Source organism: Neoarius graeffei, chromosome 9, assembly GCF_027579695.1.
Source record: "Neoarius graeffei isolate fNeoGra1 chromosome 9, fNeoGra1.pri, whole genome shotgun sequence".
Taxonomy (NCBI): Eukaryota; Metazoa; Chordata; class Actinopteri; order Siluriformes; family Ariidae; genus Neoarius; species Neoarius graeffei.
This window is the reverse complement of record NC_083577.1, coordinates 75102610-75124430: the sequence shown is the minus strand read 5'-3', so window position 1 is coordinate 75124430 and position 21821 is coordinate 75102610. Positions and strand designations below refer to the sequence as shown.

Genomic DNA, 21821 nt, shown 5'->3' with positions numbered 1-21821 from the left:
AGAGTACAACATTTAATATTAAACTTATGCTGTGTTCACACTTATACCAGTACGAAAGTGGTATAACTGTATCGATACAAAGTATACCGGTACAGTTTAGTGCGTCTGTCCACACTAGCGAGAAATGTTTGCGGTTTTCTTTCACGGAAGTTGAAATGCGCGTGCGCGAAATGTTTCCGTGGTTACCGAGTAACTTCCTTCCGAGAATATCATCATTCATTCATTATCTCTAGCCGCTTTATCCTTCTACAGGGTCGCAGGCAAGCTGGAGCCTATCCCAGCTGACTACGGGCGAAAGGCGGGGTACACCCTGGACAAGTCGCCAGGTCATCACAGGGCTGACACATAGACACAGACAACCATTCACACTCACATTCACACCTACGCTCAGTTTAGAGTCACCAGTTAACCTAACCTGCATGTCTTTGGACTGTGGGGGAAACCGGAGCACCCGGAGGAAACCCACGCGGACACGGGGAGAACATGCAAACTCCACACAGAAAGGCCCTCGCCGGCCCCGGGGCTCGAACCCAGGACCTTCTTGCTGTGAGGCGACAGCGCTAACCACTACACCACCGTGCCGCCCTTCCGAGAATATGGCGGATGAACCAACGTGTGTGCGCTTTTTGTTGTCAGTGTACAGTCTGTATTTCTGGTGGTCATTTATTCAGTCGAATCGTATAAAACGCGCGAGGCAGTTGAGAAAGAAACAAAGAAAATGAACCTCACTTTCTCCCTCTTCCCCTCCCTTTCTCCCTCTTTCCTTCTCTTCCCCTCCCTTTCTCTCCCTTTTCCCCTCTTCCTCCTTTCTTCCTCACTCTTTCCTCCTCTCCCTTTCTCCCCCCTTTCTTTGCTCCATGTAGCTCCACGGTCGTTTTGAACCATTTTGACGTTTTATTTACAGCTGGAAAGCGTGTGCGTATTGTATTGTATGAATAACCTGGAAGACGTAGGAATGGTTCATTGCGCTTGCGCATTATATTTGTATTGATACAGAGCCGCTTCATCTGTCCACACTACAGCGAAGCGCTACTGTACCGGTACGAAGCCCATACATTTGTGGGTTTCGTACCGATACAGTTATACCACTACAGTACCGGTATAGTTGCTAGTGTGGACAGGTGTTGCAGTACGAAAGTAGTTTCGTATCGGTACAAAATCCCTAGTGTGGACAGGGTAATAAATCCATTGGTTTCTTTTTGGCAAAGTTCTTGGTTATTAAATGTCCAGTTAACGCCCTAAATCAGATCGAACCCTTCTCATTGGTGAAACAGATCAATTCAGTAAATAAAATGGAGGCTTAGTGAAGTATCAAGCTCTGCTCTCACAGCTGGATGTACGTCTTCGCTCTAAGCGTTACTTTATGAGCATTATCCCTTACAAATTGCCATCAATTTGCGCTGATTGGCTCTAAGGAACTTTATTTTAATGAAATTAGTCATAGACAATGTTAATTAGCCTCCCACTGAGCTCGGCATGACAGCAGCACGCAGGTCGATACTTCTGCCCAGCCGACAGAGAGCGATTTCGGTGATGTAGTCTACTCTTGGCTCACATGGACTCGCTTCTGTATCATGACTGCGCTGAGCTCTTCTCCTCCACCTCATCGCATCTGTTCGAGAGATTATTGAAATCCGTGCACACAGGACAGAGACACTGCGGAGAGGGTGAGCAGTGTTGATTGTGCTTTACCTTAGAGTAGCACCGTTAAACAGCGCCACTCAGGAAGAGTCAAGAGGCGTCATCTCTGTTTCACAGCCACATCACGCAGCGCAGACTGGCTGGGTTCATTACTGAATGCTGAATATACATACCGAGTCCTGTCTGATCTGATGGGTCAATTTCTTTAAACCATTTATAAACATCAGCCTTTGAATCTTTATCCTCAGAAGAGGACCGATTCCCTTTTGAATCTGGTTCCTCTCAAGGTTTCTTCCTCATGTAGACTCCAGGCAGTTGTTTTCACATCTGGCTTGCTCATTAGTGATCGAAATCTACATCCAGGTTTCTGTAAAGCTGCTTTGGGACAGCGTCTATTGTTAAATGCTCAATGCAAATAAAATGGAATGGAATTGAATTGAATGAACGGACAACGCTGAAATCTCAGTACAAGAGAAAAGCCTAGGTCACAACCGGACGTACGATTTTTTTGGCCGTGCGATTTTTGGCGTTTCCCAAATCGCTGCGTTTTTTTTTGTTCGTGGAGAAAGACGCACGTTGGCCGTAAGTTTGTCTTGCAACCTGAAAAAAAACGTAAGCGCCCGTAGAGTTTGTTTGACATGACAAAGAACCTCTGCGGCCAGTCTACGGCTCGAAAATCAGCACGTCACACGCACGCCCTCCGTGTGTTTCTTGCGTTTTTTGCACGTAGACCGGCCATAGGAGCACGTACAGTACGGCCGGTTGTGACCGAGGCTAAAAGCACATGATCTGGAGCTCCAAGCAGATCTCGAAGCTTTTGCCTCATCGTTCTCGTCCCGACGCTTCCAGAGGCATCCAAGGGAGCATGATTGCACATTACAAATAAACTGTGTTCACACACGAGACAAAAAAAAAAAAAATCACTGCCAATAATCAGGGCCTCCTATAGCTTTACAATATGCTTAGCTGTTGTTCAAAAAACCAATGCTTTCATTAATGCGGTTTCCTTTTATGGCATTTAAGGAGACTTTTGAGGGTTTTTTTTTTCAGCTTATGATGATTCTCTGGAACCTTGATAACAGATTTATCTGGCTCTTAGAAGATAGTGGTGCAGCAAGAAACTGTTCATTCATTCTATCATCAGGAGATTGTGAGTTCGAATCCGAACAATGCTCCAGTCTGGCCAGGAGCAAACTTAGCTGTGATGTGTGGATGGGAGGACAAGCATGCTCTCTTTCTTTCACTTGTCAACCAGAGCACCAGCCAATTGCAGTGTTCTGTGAGCTCTAGTATGTGGAAGAGGGCAAATAGCGCTTTGCTATTTTCGAATGTGGTACGCAGCTTGTGGTTGGCTGGCACCATGTTGGCCTTTGCCCTCTTCCTGGTTGGTAGCTGTCATAGATGACAAAATTGTGGTTGAAATGTTCCTTAAAAGAAAACGCATACTTATCTGTCGAGTTTAAATGCATACCTGAAGCTCAGCATCCTCTCTCTCTCTCCGTTTTATTTGGTTCCGGGCTTGAAAGGGGTTGTGATGCATGTCAGCTTACTCAGGAACATTTTCATTGTATTTTCTGTCAAGTACTAAATAATGTTCCAAGCCAAGTGAGCTGTATATTTCCTGTCAAGTCACTTGTGTTTGTATAGCGCATTTGAAGACAACACTGGTGTTTTGCACTAACCTGTACAGTTCTACTGATGCATTATTCCAATTTGAACCCTGCAGATCCATGCACCATCCGTATTGGGGCACCTAAACTGCCTTTATTAATTATTAATCCATTTTCATCTTTTGTATATTATTAACAAACATAAAACATTCTGTGTAGTGTATTTATAACTTATGGTGAAGCTTTACATTGTAATTTCCAGACATTTCATGTATTTATGGCAACACTGTACACTGATGGTACACTTGTCTTGTACAAATCAAGTAATGGAGTTGCAGTTCAGCTTTACTGTGCAATGTGGATGGATGGATGATGGGATAGATTGGATGATGAATGAATGAATGAATGATGGCTGTGGGATGTGAGGATGAATGGATGAGGGGATGGATGATTGGGTAGATGGAGGATGGATGGATAACTGGATGAGTGGACGAGACCATGAGAGGATGGATGCACGGGGATATGTGAGGATGGATGAGAGGATGGATGACCTGATGGCTGGATGGAAGAGAATATGAAATGAAGGATGAATAACTGGATGGATGGAATGGACGAGAACATGAGAGGATGGATGCATGAGGAGATGTGTGGATGGATGAGAGGATGGATGACGTGATGGCTGGATGGATGAGAATATGAAATGAAGGATGGATAACTGGATGGATGAGGGATGTGAGGATGAATGGACGAGAACATGAGAGGATGGATGCACAAGGAGATGTGTGGATGGATGAGAGGATGGATGACATGATGGCTGGATGGATGAGAATGTGAAATGAAGGATGGATGGATAACTGATGGATGGATGAGATGAGAGGAAGGATGGATGGAAGGAGGGACTGATGAGAGGATGGGTGGATTGATTGATATACAAGGTGATTGATGGATAGATGAATGATGGTATGAATGGATAAGAGGATGGATGACAGTGGATAGCTGAGAGGGTAAGTGGATGAATGCATGGGAGGATGATGGATTGACGATGACCCTATAATCCTGCGGACAGCAACAGAAAATACTGAACGTGTGTGTGTGTTCCTCCAGGTCTGAGCGGTCTGCCTCTGCAGTCGCCCTCCATCCATAAGCTGCGTCCTCACCGGCCGTTGGGTCGAACCCAGTCAGCGCCGCTGCCCCAGAACACACAGGCTCTGCAGCAGCTCGTGGTCCAGCAGCAGCACCAGCAGTTCCTGGTCAAACAGAAACAGCACTTCCAGCAGCAGCAGCTCCACATCAGCAAGGTACACACCCTTCATCTCTCCATCCCTCCATCTGTTCTCTTACTTCCTCTCTTCTTCCCTTCTTTCTGTTCTGTCTCTCCCTGTAGTTCCCTTGTCACTATAGCAACCAGGGGGATGCACATCCCTTAGACTGGAAGACTGGAAGCTCACTGAGTGTAGCTATGTGGGTGTGCGCGCGCGAGGGTGGGTGTGCGCGCGCGAGGGTGGGTGTGCGCGCGAGGGTGTGGGAGCGCGAGTGAGGGTGTGTGCGCGTGAATGAGGGTGTAATTGAGGGTCTTTGGGGTGAGTGAGGGTCTTTGGGTGTGTGTGTGAGTGAGGGTCTGTGGGTGAGGTTCTATGTGATTGTGGGTGAGGTTCTGTGTGTGTGTGCTTGTGCGTGAGGTTCTATGTGAGTGTGTGTTTGTGTGAGGGTCTGTGGGTGAGGTTCTGTGTGTGTGTGTTTGTGTGAGGGTCTGTGGGTGAGGTTCTGTGTGTGTGTGTGTGAGAGAGGGTCTGTGGGTGAGGTTCTATGTGTGGGTGTGTGAGGGTCTGTGGGTAAGGTTCTGTGTATGTGAGGTTCTATGTGAGGGTCTGTGGGTGAGGGTCTATGTGTGTGAGGGTGTGTGTGTGTGTGAAGTTCTATGCGAGGGTGTGTGTGAGAGAGTCTGAGGGTGTACATATGTGAGAGACTGAGTGCGTGTGTGTCTGAGGGTGTGATTGAGTGAGGGTCTTTGAGTCTGTGGGTGAGGGTCTGTGGGTGAGGTTCTGTGGGTGAGGGTCTGTGAGTGAAGTTCTGTGGATGAGGTTCTGTGTGAGGGTCTGTGGGTGAGGTTCTGTGTGAGGGTCTGTGGGTGAGGGTCTGTAGATGAGGTTCTGTGTGAGGGTCTGTGGGTGAGGTTCTGTGTGAGGGTCTGTGGGTGAGGTTCTGTGTGAGGGTCTGTGGGTGAGGTTCTGTGTGAGGGTCTGTGGGTGAGGTTCTGTGTGAGGGTCTGTTGGTGAGGTTCTGTGTGAGGGTCTGTTGGTGAGGTTCTGTGTGAGGGTCTGTGGGTGAGGTTCTATGTAAGGGTGTGTGGGTAAGGTTCTGTGTGTGTGTTTGTGTGAGGGTCTGTGGGTGAGGTTCTGTGTAAGGGTGTGTGGGTAAGGTTCTGTGTGTGTGTTTGTGTGAGGGTCTGTGGGTGAGGTTCTGTGTAAGGGTGTGTGGGTAAGGTTGTGTGTGTGTGTTTGTGTGAGGGTCTGTGGGTGAGGTTATGTGTAAGGGTGTGTGGGTAAGGTTCTGTGTGTTTGTGTTTGTGTGAGGGTCTGTGGGTGAGGTTCTATGTGAGTGTGTGTTTGTGTGAGGGTCTGTGGGTGAGGGTGGGTGTGTGTGTGTGACGGTCTGTGGGTGAGGTTCTGTGTGAGGGTCTGTGGGTGAGGTTCTATGTGAGTGTGTGTTTGTGTGAGGGTCTGTGGGTGAGGTTCTATGTAAGGGTGTGTGGGTAAGGTTCTGTGTGTGTGTTTGTGTGAGGGTCTGTGGGTGAGGTTCTGTGTAAGGGTGTGTGGGTAAGGTTCTGTGTGTGTGTTTGTGTGAGGGTCTGTGGGTGAGGTTCTGTGTAAGGGTGTGTGGGTAAGGTTGTGTGTGTGTGTTTGTGTGAGGGTCTGTGGGTGAGGTTATGTGTAAGGGTGTGTGGGTAAGGTTCTGTGTGTTTGTGTTTGTGTGAGGGTCTGTGGGTGAGGTTCTATGTGAGTGTGTGTTTGTGTGAGGGTCTGTGGGTGAGGGTGGGTGTGTGTGTGTGACGGTCTGTGGGTGAGGTTCTGTGTGAGGGTCTGTGGGTGAGGTTCTATGTGAGTGTGTGTTTGTGTGAGGGTCTGTGGGTGAGGTTCTATGTAAGGGTGTGTGGGTAAGGTTCTGTGTGTGTGTTTGTGTGAGGGTCTGTGGGTGAGGTTCTGTGTAAGGGTGTGTGGGTAAGGTTCTGTGTGTGTGTGTTTGTGTGAGGGTCTGTGGGTGAGGTTCTGTGTAAGGGTGTGTGGGTAAGGTTGTGTGTGTGTGTTTGTGTGAGGGTCTGTGGGTGAGGTTCTGTGTAAGGGTGTGTGGGTAAGGTTCTGTGTGTGTGTTTGTGTGAGGGTCTGTGGGTGAGGTTCTATGTGAGTGTGTTTGTGTGAGGGTCTGTGGGTGAGGTTCTCTCTGTGTGTGTGTGTGTGGGTGAGGTTCTGTGTGTGTGTGTGTGTGTGTGTGTGTGTGTGTGTGTGTGTGTGTGTGTGTGTGTGTGTGTGTGTGAGGATTTGTGGGTGAGGTTCTATGTGAGGGTCTGTGGGTAAGGGTCTGTGTGGGTGGGTGAGGTTCTATGTGAGGGTCTGTGAGTAAGGTTGTGTGTGTGTGTGTGTGTGTGTGTGTGTGTGTGTGTGTGTGTGTGTGTGTGTGTGAGAGAGGGTCTGTGGGTGAGGTTCTATGTGTGGGTGTGTGAGGGTCTGTGGGTAAGGTTCTGTGTATGTGAGGTTCTATGTGAGGGTCTGTGGGTGAGGGTCTATGTGTGTGAGGGTGTGTGTGTGTGTGTGTGTGTGTGTGTGTGTGTGTGTGTGTGTGTGTGAAGTTCTATGCGAGGGTGTGTGTGAGAGAGTCTGAGGGTGTACATATGTGAGAGACTGAGTGCGTGTGTGTCTGAGGGTATGATTGAGTGAGGGTCTTTGAGTCTGTGGGTGAGGTTCTGTGGGTGAGGGTCTGTGGGTGAGGTTCTGTGTGAGGGTCTGTGAGTGAGGTTCTGTGGATGAGGTTCTGTGTGAGGGTCTGTAGATGAGGGTCTGTGGGTGAAGTTCTGTGTGAGGGTCTGTGGGTGAGGGTCTGTAGATGAGGTTCTGTGTGAGGGTCTGTGGGTGAGGGTGTGGGTGAGGTTCTGTGTGAGGGTCTGTGGGTGAGGTTCTGTGTGAGGGTCTGTGGGTGAGGTTCTGTGTGAGGGTCTGTGGGTGAGGTTCTGTGTGAGGGTCTGTGGGTGAGGTTCTGTGTGAGGGTCTGTTGGTGAGGTTCTGTGTGAGGGTCTGTGGATGAGGTTCTGTGTGAGGGTCTGTTGGTGAGGTTCTGTGTGAGGGTCTGTGGGTGAGGTCCTGTGTGAGGGTCTGTGGGTGAGGGTCTGTGGGTGAGGTTCTGGGTGAGGGTCTGTGGGTGAGGGTCTGTGTGAGGGTCTGTTGGTGAGGTTCTGTGTGAGGGTCTGTGGGTGAGGTTCTATGTGAGGGTCTGTGGGTGAGGTTCTGTGTGAGGGTCTGTGGGTGAGGTTCTGTGTGAGGGTCTGTGGGTGAGGTTCTGTGTGAGGGTCTGTGGGTGAGGTTCTGTGTGAGGGTCTGTTGGTGAGGTTCTGTGTGAGGGTCTGTTGGTGAGGTTCTGTGTGAGGGTCTGTGGGTGAGGTCCTGTGTGAGGGTCTGTGGGTGAGGGTCTGTGGGTGAGGTTCTGTGTGAGGGTCTGTGGGTGAGGTTCTGTGTGAGGGTCTGTGGGTGAGGTTCTGTGTGAGGGTCTGTGGGTGAGGTTCTGTGTGAGGGTCTGTGGGTGAGGTTCTGTGTGAGGGTCTGTTGGTGAGGTTCTGTGTGAGGGTCTGTGGGTGAGGGTCTGTGGGTGAGGTTCTGTGTGAGGGTCTGTGGGTGAGGTTCTGTGTGAGGGTCTGTGGGTGAGGTTCTGTGTGAGGGTCTGTGGGTGAGGTTCTGTGTGAGGGTCTGTGGGTGAGGTTCTGTGTGAGGGTCTGTGGGTGAGGTTCTGTGTGAGGGTCTGTTGGTGAGGTTCTGTGTGAGGGTCTGTGGGTGAGGTTCTGTGTGAGGGTCTGTTGGTGAGGTTCTGTGTGAGGGTCTGTGGGTGAGGTCCTGTGTGAGGGTCTGTGGGTGAGGGTCTGTGGGTGAGGTTCTGGGTGAGGGTCTGTGTGAGGGTCTGTTGGTGAGGTTCTGTGTGAGGGTCTGTGGGTGAGGTTCTATGTGAGGGTCTGTGGGTGAGGTTCTGTGTGAGGGTCTGTGGATGAGGTTCTGTGTGAGGGTCTGTGGGTGAGGTTCTGTGTGAGGGTCTGTGGGTGAGGGTCTGTGGGTGAGGTTCTGTGTGAGGGTCTGTTGGTGAGGTTCTGTGTGAGGGTCTGTTGGTGAGGTTCTGTGTGAGGGTCTGTGGGTGAGGTCCTGTGTGAGGGTCTGTGGGTGAGGGTCTGTGGGTGAGGTTCTGTGTGAGGGTCTGTGGGTGAGGTTCTGTGTGAGGGTCTGTGGGTGAGGTTCTGTGTGAGGGTCTGTGGGTGAGGTTCTGTGTGAGGGTCTGTTGGTGAGGTTCTGTGTGAGGGTCTGTGGGTGAGGGTCTGTGGGTGAGGTTCTGTGTGAGGGTCTGTGGGTGAGGTTCTGTGGGTGAGGTTCTGTGTGAGGGTCTGTGGGTGAGGTTCTGTGTGAGGGTCTGTGGGTGAGGTTCTGTGTGAGGGTCTGTGGGTGAGGTTCTGTGTGAGGGTCTGTAGGTGAGGTTCTGTGTGAGGGTGTGTGTGTGAGCTGTGCTCTTAATGCAGTGCCATGAGATGAGTGTGGGCTTAGAAAATTACCCCAGTGAATAATCCCCCCTTCATTCTTTTTCTCTCCCTGTCTGTCTCCCTTTCTTTCTTTGTCACTTTCTCTCCCTCTCATTCTCTTTCTTTCCTTCCTCCTCTCCTTTTTCTCTTCCACTTTACCTCTCCCTGATTGTTTCCCTCTCTTGTTCTCTCCTTGCCATTTCTCTTTTCTCTCTGTTCCTCTTTCTCCATTATCGATCCCCTCTCTCCGTCCCTGTTTGTTTTCACTACCCGTCTCTCCCTCTCTCTTTCTGTAACTCTTTCCTCCTTTTCCGTGATTCATCTCTCCCTGTCCTTCTCTCGATCTCTCTTTCTAGCTTTCTCTCACTTATTGTCATGTTTTCTTTTTTTTTTCCTTTTACACTCACCATCTTTCTCTCTGTCACTCTCGTCTCCTTTTTCCTTATTCATCTCTCCTCTCTCTCTCTCTACCACACTGTTTTTCTCTATCCCTCTGTTATTTTGTTCTCTTTTTCTCTCACTCACTGTCAAATCCATATATTTTAAATAACAACTGTTTCCAGAGCAGTAAGTCGACTAAAGGGGGGAAAGTAATAGCCCCCTCCTTCCTGTGTGTGTGTGTGTGTCCTGTGTCTGATGCAGTGTAAGCTATGGAGAGGGCTGATGTCGTTACTAGTACTTAGCCTCATGATCTGCACCCACCCACATGCGTGCATGCACATGCACACGCGCACACACACACACACACACACACACACACACACACAGGCTGGAGATGAGAGGTGGTTTTTGTAAGCAGGCTGAGGAGAAGCCTCCACTAAACAGTTCTCTTCCTGGAAGTGGTGTGGTTTGCCACTCGCTCTGCAGACGTTAGAGGAATGTCATACCTCCATGGCATTTCCCCTGTTTACGTGCACAGCTCGGAACTGCTGCAGGAAAGATCTGTGCAGCACACGAGCATGTGAAGTGCTTCGAGCCGGCGCAACCTTTAGTCTCATCCAGCTGCACTTTCTGCGTGTTACTGGTCTGTGTTTAGCGTTCACTTCACTGTATACATACTAAACATATATCCGGCGTGTATCCGTTTCTGCAGCGTTCTGTGTATGCGTTAGCTATTTTCGTAGCTAGCTGCTTAATGGGGAAAAGAAAAGTTTGAGCTCATACTGCTCCTGTGTTTAATCTGTTATTTAATCTGTTCAGCTTTTTTGGTTTCTTTCTCCTTTTCCTTCACATTGTGCAAAGAACAGCTTAATCACTGCTTACACAGACACTCAGCCACGGTGAATTTCCACTTTAAACGAGTAAGAATGTGAAAAGAGCAACAACGTGCGGAGGGAGGGAGGGAGGGAGAAGTGGAAAGAAAGAAAGAAAATTGAAAGAAAAAAAAACCCAACAAAGTTTGTTTGGAGAACTGAGGACAGGGATGCGGCATTGCCAAGCACTCTGACGTCAAAGATGTTCCCTTGGCTCAGAGCCACAATGCTGTGCTGTTGCCAGCGTTGGCTCCGGTTCCCATGTTTGTGTATGTGTGTGCGTGCGTGTGTGTGTGATATTGCCTTGGCGATAGGGCAGGAGGCAATTTCTCCAGAACGCAGACAGATTTGAGGGTGGAGTGTCAGCAGCCATAAAAGAACAAAAGCGTCCTCCATTTCTCTCCTCGTATCTCTGTCCTCCCCTCTTTTTTCTCTCTCTCTCTGCACTCTGTGTTATGACATGCCCTTGTTTCAGTTTCTCAGCACAGGAGTTGTGTGTTATTGTGAGATCATATTGCTGGCCCATGTGTGTGTAAGACGTTTCTCATGGTTTTGTGTCTGAAGAGCTCCTGTGGCGAGTTTCACCTTTTTGCTCCTCAGTAACAGATCCTGCGCTGGTCCTGGAGCGAGTGCTGATGGCTCTGACAGCCTGCTGACTCTTCAGCACCGTTTGTGCTTCTCTGTAGTTAATTCCGTGTCATTGCTTCTCTGTAAATAACACCGTCGACCGTTCGTGACGCTGACAAAGCCATCAGAAGCGATGTTTGACGGAAATCGGATACGATGGAGCAAAGAAATCGGAGCATGAAGAAAACTTCTGAAGCTTTAAATCCAACCTGAGCAGCTGTCGTACAGACCTGCAGTCTAAGACACGGGACGGACGGGGTTTCTTTTTCCACCCGGTCATCGGTTACTTGCCGATCGTAGGCGTCTGTTCGGACAACTCCTCCTCCTGAGTGTGTTCGCACTGGCAGTTATGGCTCCGTAGTGAAGGCTTCAGAAGGTTAAGAGTTAAATCCCAGCGCTGCCAAACTTCCACTGTCGGGTCCTTAAGCAAGACCCTCAACCAGATAGATCCTGTCTCGAGTCACTTTGGATGAACGCATCAGTCAAATATGTAAATGTAATTGTGTTCAGATGGTCTTTGTCGTCTTGTGGAAAGCATGTGTTCGACTTAACAAGCATAAATTGGTGGTTATGCAGTCGGAGAGCTCGAGCAGCGTACTTTACAAACTATTGTGTGACACTCAGGAAGCAAATCTCTGCATGGCCATAAAGCAATCCATGTGATCATGGAGAAGTTTGTTTCTAGGCTTTTAGTTGCTCCAGCAAAACTTTTACATGCATTTAAAAAAAAAAAACCCACAGAAATGAAATGTAGTGAAGCATTACATTTTTTTTTTTTTTTTTTAAATAGCAGGTGTGTTCGGTAAAAGCACTGCTACTCTGTAGGGTGCATCTTCCACTGTGATATCGAAACGGTGTACAAACTAGAAAGGCACTAAGTAGAGTGCGTACTGTACCTCCGCCAAGCCACATATCAACATGAAAATCAAATCACTGCAACCTATAATAATAATAATAATAATAATTTCAGTTTATATAGCGCCTTTCTCAAAACCCAAGGTCGTGTTACAATTATAGGGAATAAAAAAAAAAGTCCACCAAATAGAGGCCAGGATGTCATTCCAATGGTGTAGCAGCCACAGTCCCACCAAAAGGCGCACGAAGACAAGTCCCACACCGCCAGCACAGCCGCCATGCCGCCGCCGGGCAACATCACTCGGAACACCACGCCATGGATCCACAAAGCGAGCACAGAAGCACCGCCACGCAGAGCGCCGGTACGTCCCAAACCGCCTGCACAGCTGCCGCGACGCCACCGAGCAACATTGCGTGGAACATCACGCCAAGCACCACAGCACAGAGCGCTGGACAACCACGATGTTAAAATGAGCAACGAGCTCACTGCAGTCCATAGCGAGGAGCACAGGCATCACCCACAGCGCACCGACGCCCAAAACTGGGTCCGGAGCCACACCACAACCGGCGGACAGAACACTCAAACACAAACAAACTATACAAACACACACTAAAATAAATAAATAAATGAAGAGAGAAAAAATAAAATAAAAAAGCTCCGGATCTGGGGCGGCACGGTGGTGTAGTGGTTAGCGCTGTCGCCTCACAGCAAGAAGGTCTGGGTTCGAGCCCCGTGGCCGGCGAGGGCCTTTCTGTGTGGAGTTTGCATGTTCTCCCCGTGTCTGCGTGGGTTTCCTCCGGGTGCTCCGGTTTCCCCCACAGTCCAAAGACATGCAGGTTAGGTTAACTGGTGACTCTAAATTGAGCGTAGGTGTGAATGTGAGTGTGAATGATTGTCTGTGTCTATGTGTCAGCCCTGTGATGACCTGGCGACTTGTCCAGGGTGTACCCCGCCTTTCACCCGTAGTCAGCTGGGATAGGCTCCAGCTTGCCGCTTTATCCTGTTTGACTGACAGCTACGCTCAGCCATTTCCTACTTGGATTCTGGCGGACTGTTTGACGAGTGAGCGATCCATTGACGGTAAACAAGGATGGAGTGGACTTCAGTGGCGACTATGATATTGAATTTACACTTTGTTGAATTAATTCAGTATCATAGTCGCCACTGAAGTCCACTCCATCCTTGTTTACCGTCAATGGATCGCTCACTCGTCAAACAGTCCGCCAGAATCCGAGTAGGGAATGGCTGAGCGTGGCTGTCAGTCAAACACAAGTTAGCCAATGGGAATGCATTCCTGGACAGCCCACCCACACGTCAAGTTTGTGCCAAAACTGCAAGCAAAAAGTCAGGGAGCGCAAACGAGAAAGCTGGAATCGCAACCAAAATAAATTGCGTCAAACAAAACCGAGAAAGACGCGGAACAAAAATAAAAGGTTTCTGAAGAGGAACAGACTGATATTTTGCACGATTACACGAATAATTTGTTTGCCAGTCTAAAAAAAAAATTGACTTTGTTCTTTTTTTTTGTATTTTGATTTGTCGTTTTTGTTTGATATTTCAAAAGTATTGTATGAACATTTTGGCACAAAATTGATTCCATAGGTAGCCCTACAAATATGCCAGAAAGAATCAAAATCGGTGAAGAATTGACGGAAAAGCAGCGATTTTCGTGAAATGTGGACGACGGACGGACAACACATGGTGGCATAAGCTCATCACCTGTTGGCCGGATGAGCTGATAATCGGACAATTGGCTGCTCAGCTCTTCCCTGGCCAGCTGTGTTCTTCCCTCCTTATTTCACTTCCAAGTAAACAGATAAAAGGTATCTAGTTGATTTCAAGTGCGACATTTGCATGGTGATGTGACTGCTCCCAAAAGCAGCAGGATGAATTCTGAAGTATACGGAGTTATATTATCCGCTCGCATTCAGCCACATGCTTCAGAACTCCATGTGCTTTACAGTGCAGATGGACCACGACCCGAGGTAAACTCAACCCGAAAGCATCCCGGGACTTTTTAAAGACAGTGTAATGTTCTGCAATGACTCAGTCAGCCACCTGACCTGAATCCAGTTGAGCGTGCATTTCAGTTCCTGAAGGCAGAACACGTTAAGAACAAGCAGGAAGTCAAGACAGCTGGAGTAAAGGCCTGGCAGAGCATCATCACAGAAGAAATTATATTGGCCGCAAAGGATTTACAACCAAGTATTAAACAAAACGGTTTAATTTACGATTGTCCAGTAACTTTGGATCCATTAAGAATGGGGACACTTGGACAAAGAACTTTAATTCCTACACTGTTCTCTTGATTTGGATGTAAAGACACTCAAATTACAACTGAAAATCTGCACTTTGAGCTCATGTTCATTATTTAATTTCCACTCCAATATGCTGTAGTAGTCAGTTAAAAGAAATATGTCTGGAGCTGAGTGTATAATTCAGTTATTCCATGAAATCGAGTCGTAATGTACGTGAGCTGATAGCTAGAAACCATGTACGACGAGATTGACTGGAATAACTTTTTTTTTCTGTCCACATTCACTGGTTTTGAGAAACGGAGCATTTTTCTTTTTTGCAAATTCGATAAATAAAACTTCATACAAAACGTCCAACAAAATCATTTCTGCTTAGAACGTAAACTAACCGGTGAAATGTCAGGAGCAATTTGCGAAAAATGCGATGATGATAATTCTTGAAAAAAGATATGTTCTTACCATCAAACACTTTCATCCCATTAAAAAAAAATTTTTTTTTTGTGGTTTTGTTTTCGAGTCGAGTTTTTATTTCGTCCTCTGGTTCAGCAACACGCGCCACCATTTTGTTTTTTCTACTCACGGTATATGAGCCGATTATCCTAGTAGTAGAGTAGCCAATCAGAGCACACGATTGCTCACGTCCAGGGAATGTGGATAGAACAACAATAACTCTCATCGTCCTTATACAATATGTATGGACCTCAGTGTGTGTATTCGATATTCACGCATGCGATTACAGAAAATCGTGCATGCTCATTGGTCAAGAAATTCGGACTATTTAGAAGAAGAAGAAGCAGCTTTTATTTGTCACATGCACACTCAAGCATAGTGAAATTCATCCTCTGCATTTAACCCGTCTGAAGCAGCGAACACACGCACATACCCAGAGCAATGGGCAGCTATGCTACAGCGCCCGGGGAGCAGTTGGGGGTTCGGTGCCTCACTCAAGGGCACCTCAGCCCAAGGCCGCCCCATGTTAACCTAACCACACGTCTTTGGACTGTGGAGGAAACCCACCCACGCAGACACGGAGAGAACATACAAACTCCACACAGAAAGGCCCCCGTGGGCCGCTGGGCTCGAACCCAGAACCTTCTTGCTGTGAGGCGACCGTGCCACCTACAGTAGTTTCTCGATAATCACCTTGAGCGACTCGGCAAAATGGCCGCCGATCGCATTGTCACCGTAAGTGAGGAAGAATTAAGCCGAGGTCACAACCGGACGTACGATTTTCTGGCCGTGCGATTTTTGGCGTTTCCCAAATCGCTGCGTTTTTTTTGTTCGTGGAGAAAGACACACGTTGGCCGTAAGTTTGTCTTGCAACCTGAAAAAAACGTAAGCGCCCGTAGAGTTTGTTTGACATGACAAAGAACCTCTGCGGCCAGTCTACGGCTCGGAAATCAGCACGTCATACACGTGCGTTTCTTGCGTTTCTTTGCACGTAGACCAGCCGTAGGAGCACGTACAGTACGGCCGGTTGTGACCGAGGCTGTAGAAATGATGAAAGAAAATGCTGTTCCCAAAAGCGCTCAAGAATGCTCCGAATATTTTATCGATTTCAAAACAAAGTATTTTATGCAAGTAACCCAAGTCTGATTATTATATTTGCATGCCGCTTTGAAGTTTGAAACAAATGATTTTTATTAGATTTTTTTATTTAAAAATAATGACCTGTGTATTTGCACAAAAACAACGATCTGCCTCAGGCTCCGTGAATATCGGTGAATAATAACCTCGACTTCGTCTGTTATTATTCACCGATATTTGCTTTGCCTTCAGCGAGTAATTGTTAATTATTGTAGCGTGTAGTGCCGCACCTGATCCCCCTCAGAATGCGCAAAGTTTCGCCGACTCTGTTGTTCAGCGTGACTGAGCCGAAGTGCTTTTTACTCTGCATCAAAGCATCCTCATCTGCGTAGCCGAAATCCTGCTCGAGTGGAATGTGTAAGCAACAAAAACGTTTTCAAAATGAGCGCTTATTATTTCAGGCTTTATTTGTCGACAGTTAGTGACTCAGATGCTCAGACAGCCAGGAGAGGTTCACGGGCGGCAGTACGATACAGAGAACAGCCCCGATGCATATTTAGAGGGTGGGTCATGCTAGAACTTATTTTAAAAAAAAAAGCGCTTTTCTTTCATGCAGTATGTGTTTTATTTTTTATAGATTATGGCCACTAAACCAAACGAGCCCAGCAGGCAGCATGAGAGTCACCCGGAGGAGACGGAGGAGGAGCTGAGGGAGCACCAGGCTCTGAACGAGCCGTCTGAAGGCCTGCCGCGTGGAGTCACCATCAAACAGGAGCCTCCTGACCAACTGGAGGAGGAGCTGCAGCAGCGAGAGAGACAGGCAGAGCACGAGCTGATCTTCAGACAGGTGGGAGAGGTGCAGGTGGAAGATCATTCCTGCCAGCTAAAGTCTAAACGTCGCCTTGCGCATCAAATATTTGTAGTGAAGATGTACCGAGACATTAACGATTCAATTTCATGTCCGTTTGCTGTTGGTATGTGAACTTGCGCTGCGCTGTATATCAGATTTTGGCTTCGGCTGAAAATAACTCGCACGCCCACACAGTCACGAACGAACCTACAGACGTGCATGCACACACCACCACGTCTCCGTACACCCCCGCTCCACTGAGGCCACCAGCTTCGACTGTGTGCTTCACTCAACAGCAGTGAGCCGAGGTTTAGCAGCCATGAAGTGTGTCTCTGCAGTATCCATCTCTCTCTCTTTCTGCAGCCCACACACACACTCACCCTGTGTCCAAAATCACTCGCTATATAGTGAGGTCACCATTTTGTAGCGCTGTCCAAATGTATAGTGAGAACTATTACACCCTATATAACGGACTCATAGTATCCCACAATGCATCGTGAAAAGTAGTGCACAGCCGATGGGCCCTAACCAAGCAATATTTCCCATCATGCATTGCGGTCGCGCTGAAAGAAAAAAAAACGTGTTGGGGTGAACGGACGGAGGAAGAAACGCATTATAAACAGGCGTTCAAGTCCAATTAAAAATGGTAAGAGAATAAAAATAAGCGAAAACAGGAAGACAGATAAAATACAAGAATAAAAGTTAGAGTGCAGAGCGAGGAATTAAATGTGATTTAATAAAACGCAGCGGCAAAGAAGAAAGTATTTAGCCTTGATTTTAAAAAACTGAAAGATGCAGGTGTTTATTAATGTGGGAAACGCGCTCCGTGTAATACGGATTTATCACAAAAATGCACGCGTGCATTTATTATTTTGAAAACCCACCAGCCGACTGATCTGGCACGTTTTAAAGTGTACCCGTAGTGAATTTTAATTACTAGGTATTTCAGAAGATCACGTATGATACCAGTGGTTCCGTCATGTAACGTTCGTCATAAGCTCTTGTCAAGTACGTGCGAGTTTTAAGTCACTGCTCCGTCAGTCAGGCGTGGTCAGCGACACGCTGCCTCCTTCATGGGCTGTTCCGGCACCGGTAGTGACGCACAGTCGTTGGTTTGTCCGACTGGCTGGGCTGCAGTGGACTGGTCACTGACCCCGTGTTACAAACACCAGTCTAAGGAAACACATTACCAACCGATCTGCTCATAAGAAATAGAAAAAATATTTACACTTCCTCAAGCTGATCTTTGGCTGGATCGAGTTGAAGTGTTTTATTTATTTATTTTTTTTAAAAGACACCATTCATCGTCAGTGTTGCAGTTCTCAAGACTGAACTGAATCGCTGTCCTGAATCATGAACTGAATCGCTGTCCTGAATCATGAACTGATTCGCTGTCCTGAAATTGAATTGCTGTCCTGGATCATGAACTGAATCATGAATTGAATTGCTGTCCTGAATCATGAACTGAATCATGAATTGATTCACTGTCCTGAAATTGAATTGCTGTCCTGAATCATGAATTGAATTGCTGTCCTGAATCATGAATTGATTCGCTGTCCTGAAATTTAATCGCTGTCCTGAATCATGAATCGAATTGCTGTCCTGAATCATGAACTGAATCATGAATTGAATCGCTGTCCTGAATCATGAACTGAATCATGAATTGAATTGCTGTCCTGAATCATGAACTGAATCATGAATTGATTCACTGTCCTGAAATTGAATTGCTGTCCTGAATCATGAATTGAATTGCTGTCCTGAATCATGAATTGATTCGCTGTCCTGAAATTTAATCGCTGTCCTGAATCATGAATCGAATTGCTGTCCTGAATCATGAACTGAATCATGAATTGAATCGCTGTCCTGAATCATGAACTGAATCATGAATTGAATTGCTGTCCTGAATCATGAACTGAATCATGAATTGATTCACTGTCCTGAAATTGAATTGCTGTCCTGAATCATGAATTGAATTGCTGTCCTGAATCATGAATTGATTCGCTGTCCTGAAATTTAATCGCTGTCCTGAATCATGAATCGAATTGCTGTCCTGAATCATGAACTGAATCATGAATTGAATCGCTGTCCTGAATCATGAACTGAATCATGAATTGAATTGCTGTCCTGAATCATGAACTGAATCATGAATTGATTCACTGTCCTGAAATTTAATCGCTGTCCTGAATCATGAATTGAATTGCTGTCCTGAATCATGAACTCATCTCATCTCATTATCTCTAGCCGCTTTATCCTGTTCTACAGGGTCGCAGGCAAGCTGGAGCCTATCCCAGCTGACTACGGGCGAAAGGCGGGGTACACCCTGGACAAGTCGCCAGGTCATCACAGGGCTGACACATAGACACAGACAACCATTCACACTCACATTCACACCTACGGCCAATTTAGAGTCACCAGTTAACCTAACCTGCATGTCTTTGGACTGTGGGGGAAACCGGAGCACCCGGAGGAAACCCACGCGGACACGGGGAGAACATGCAAACTCCGCACAGAAAGGCCCTCGCCAGCCACGGGACTCGAACCCGGACCTTCTTGCTGTGAGGCGACAGCGCTAACCACTACACCACCGTGCCGCCCCCTATATAGTCCTCTGTACAGTAATTCCCTATATAGTGAATAGGGAGTAGTGAACGAGTGAGTGATTTTGGACACGGGGTCGGTGATTTCCACAGCCTTTCAGGTTGGTGACAGCAGAGGGAAGCATTCTGGGTAACACGGCATCTATATGCCAGAATAGGCTTCCTTTATTCAGGTTTGATGCACAGGTCTGGAAAGTAGCGGAAAGTTTTTTTTTTTGGGAAAGGTATGCATGTTGTTTTTCCATACTAAGGTACGTTAATGTTAGATATTTTCTAACATTAACACAGCCCAGATTTAGTATATTCAGATTTTCTGCTTTCCTCTTTTTACAACACAATCAGTGAAAAATTGCAGGACTAAACCTTGAAGCTGGGAGTGAATTCTTTAGGTCATGATGCCCTGAGAATGAAAGCGTATTGGTAAAAACCGAACAAATTATGAAGACGTCTGTGATTGTAAAAGGGCAATACTACTTGTGTTTCACATAAAATATTTCAAATTATAATTTGTATATAGCGCATAAGAATTCTTCATTGGACATTTCATTTGACTGTTGGAAACTTGGCCAATGTTATGTAAAGATCGCCATCTTCTGGTAGCTTTTTGTAACTGCAGGTTTATTCAAGAATTGATCATTACATGCCTGGGACTTTTTTTCTAGTCTCGTCTTTGTCCTGAAACGTCAGCATGGCTGTGTTTTCTTCCTGTCTCTGAGCAGCAGGCTCTCCTTTTGGAACAGCAGAGGATCCATCAGCTCAGAAACTACCAGGCATCGATGGAGGCCGCCGGCCTGTCCGTCACTTTACCGGGGCACCGCCCGCTGTCCAGAGCTCAGTCCTCTCCAGCTTCTGCCACATTCCCGATTGTAGTGCAGGAGCCTCCGGTTAAGCCACGTTTCACCACCGGTCAGTTCCAGCACCATATTTACACTCATTCAAACATAATCCAGTGAACCAAACAGCACCACAGGCTCACACAAACCGCTCTGAAGCACCTGATCTGAGTCGACGGAGAAAACGCAATGTCAGGACAATGCAATGACACGCAAGATAACCAATTGCTAATATTTTGTCATGTTACCTTCCTTTCTCACAGCTGCATGTCATCATCCACATCTCGCTCCATGTTCGATTTGGAAGGCCTGCTTTTCACAATCAAAATCAATGTTGTCCTTAAGGTGCACTTAGGTTCAATACTGCCACCCTGTGGCCCCTCCTAGAACTGCCACCTTATTGTGGTGGAGGGGTTTGTGTGCTTGAATGATCCTAGGAGCTACGTTGTCGAGGACATTATGCCCCTGTCAGGGTTTCCCAAGGCAGACAGGTCCTAGGTGACAGGCCAGACCAAGAGCAGTTCACCAAAACCCTTATGGAGAAACAACCAAGGACTGTGACGTCGCAGCCGGGGCCCCACCCTGGAGCCAAGCCCGGGGTTGGGGCTCGCATGCGAGCGCTTGGTGGCCGGGCCTTTGCCCATGGGGCCCGGCCAGGCTCAGCCCAAAGAGGTGATGTGGGCCCAACCTCCTGTGGGTTCACCACTCACAGAGGTAGCAGTAGGGGGCTGGTGCAGTGTGGACTGGGTGGCAGTCGAAGGCAGGGGCCTCGACGACCTGATCCCCGGACACAGCGGCTAGCTGTTGGGTGGTGGTGAAATATCTGCAATTATTCTATCCACATTCACTGGATATGAGCAATCGCGCGCTCTGATTGGCTACTCTACTACTAAGATATCAACTCGTATACCGTGAGTAGAGAGAAACAAAATGGCGGCGCGTGTCGCTGAACCAGCCGAGGACGAAATAAAAACTCTACTTGAAAACAAACCCCGAAAAATAAAAAAGTAGTAAAATATGGAATGAGTATTTAATGGTAAGAATGTATATATGTTTTACTTTTCAAGAATTATTATTATTATTATTATTATGAAAGCATTTTTCACAAATTGCTCCGGTCATTTCGCCGGTTTGTTTACATTCTAAGCAGAAATGATTTTGTCGGACGTTTTGTGTAAAGTTTTTATTGATCGAATTTTGCAATAAAAATGCTCCGTTAGTGAACGTGGATAGAATAAAAGCGTTATTCCACGCCATCTCGTCGTGCACGGCTTATGGCCGACTCGGCGCTACGTGCCTCGTCAGCTGTCAGCTCATGTATGACTCGATTTCGTGGAATAACCGTGAACTGTTTGAGTAATTATTCATTAATCTTAGTTCGGTCATGTATTTATTGGTTCCAATTATCTACAATTATTCCGATTGCAATAAATAACCGCAATTATTGCAGTGATGTGTTTGCACCTGCACGTCTCTCTCTCTCTCTCTCTTTTCTTTCTCTCTGTTCTCTTTCTGTGAGTGATTATGATTAATGGGTTACTCCTAACGTAATCTTGTTCTCGCTTGTCACGCCCTCTCGAAACATGCCGAAAGGACAAACATGTCTTTACAGATCTTCATCATAGATAAAATAAAGCTCTGTCTGTTCCTTGTGAAAGAGTGTGTGTCCGTATTTCCATCCAAACGTGTTATACGTAATATTCTAGTGTTAATGATGTTAATATTAAACCCTTTGGTGACTGACCCCTTGAAAATGGTTCCTCCAGGAACGATGCCGTTTCAGTTGTCAAGACAACGGAAAAACTAAAATACAAGAGCATTTTGTTTTGTGCACGAGAGCATTGTGACGTATCTTTCTGTTTTGTATTTTAGTTTTTCCGTTGTCTTGACAACTGAAACGTCATCGTTCCTGGAGGAACCATTTTCAAGGGGTCAGTCACCAAAGGGTTAATGTGTTGCTTTGTTCACATGGTTAACTTTTATGTTGCAGTGCTACATTTATAAGGCT

The 21821-nt window shown here is 47.0% G+C and overlaps 1 protein-coding gene across 5 annotated transcripts in view; it reads left to right on the top strand.

The window, feature by feature from the left end:
• The window catches only part of hdac4 (histone deacetylase 4), a 588646-nt gene that overhangs the window by 474211 nt on the left and 92614 nt on the right, over window positions 1–21821 (top strand). For all 5 annotated transcript variants that reach the window (XM_060930285.1, XM_060930286.1, XM_060930288.1 and 2 more), the window contains 3 exons: window positions 4356–4549; window positions 16171–16380; window positions 19700–19886. In XM_060930285.1, the coding sequence (XP_060786268.1) occupies window positions 4356–4549; window positions 16171–16380; window positions 19700–19886 (591 nt within the window). The remainder of the gene's footprint in view (window positions 1–4355; window positions 4550–16170; window positions 16381–19699; window positions 19887–21821) is intronic.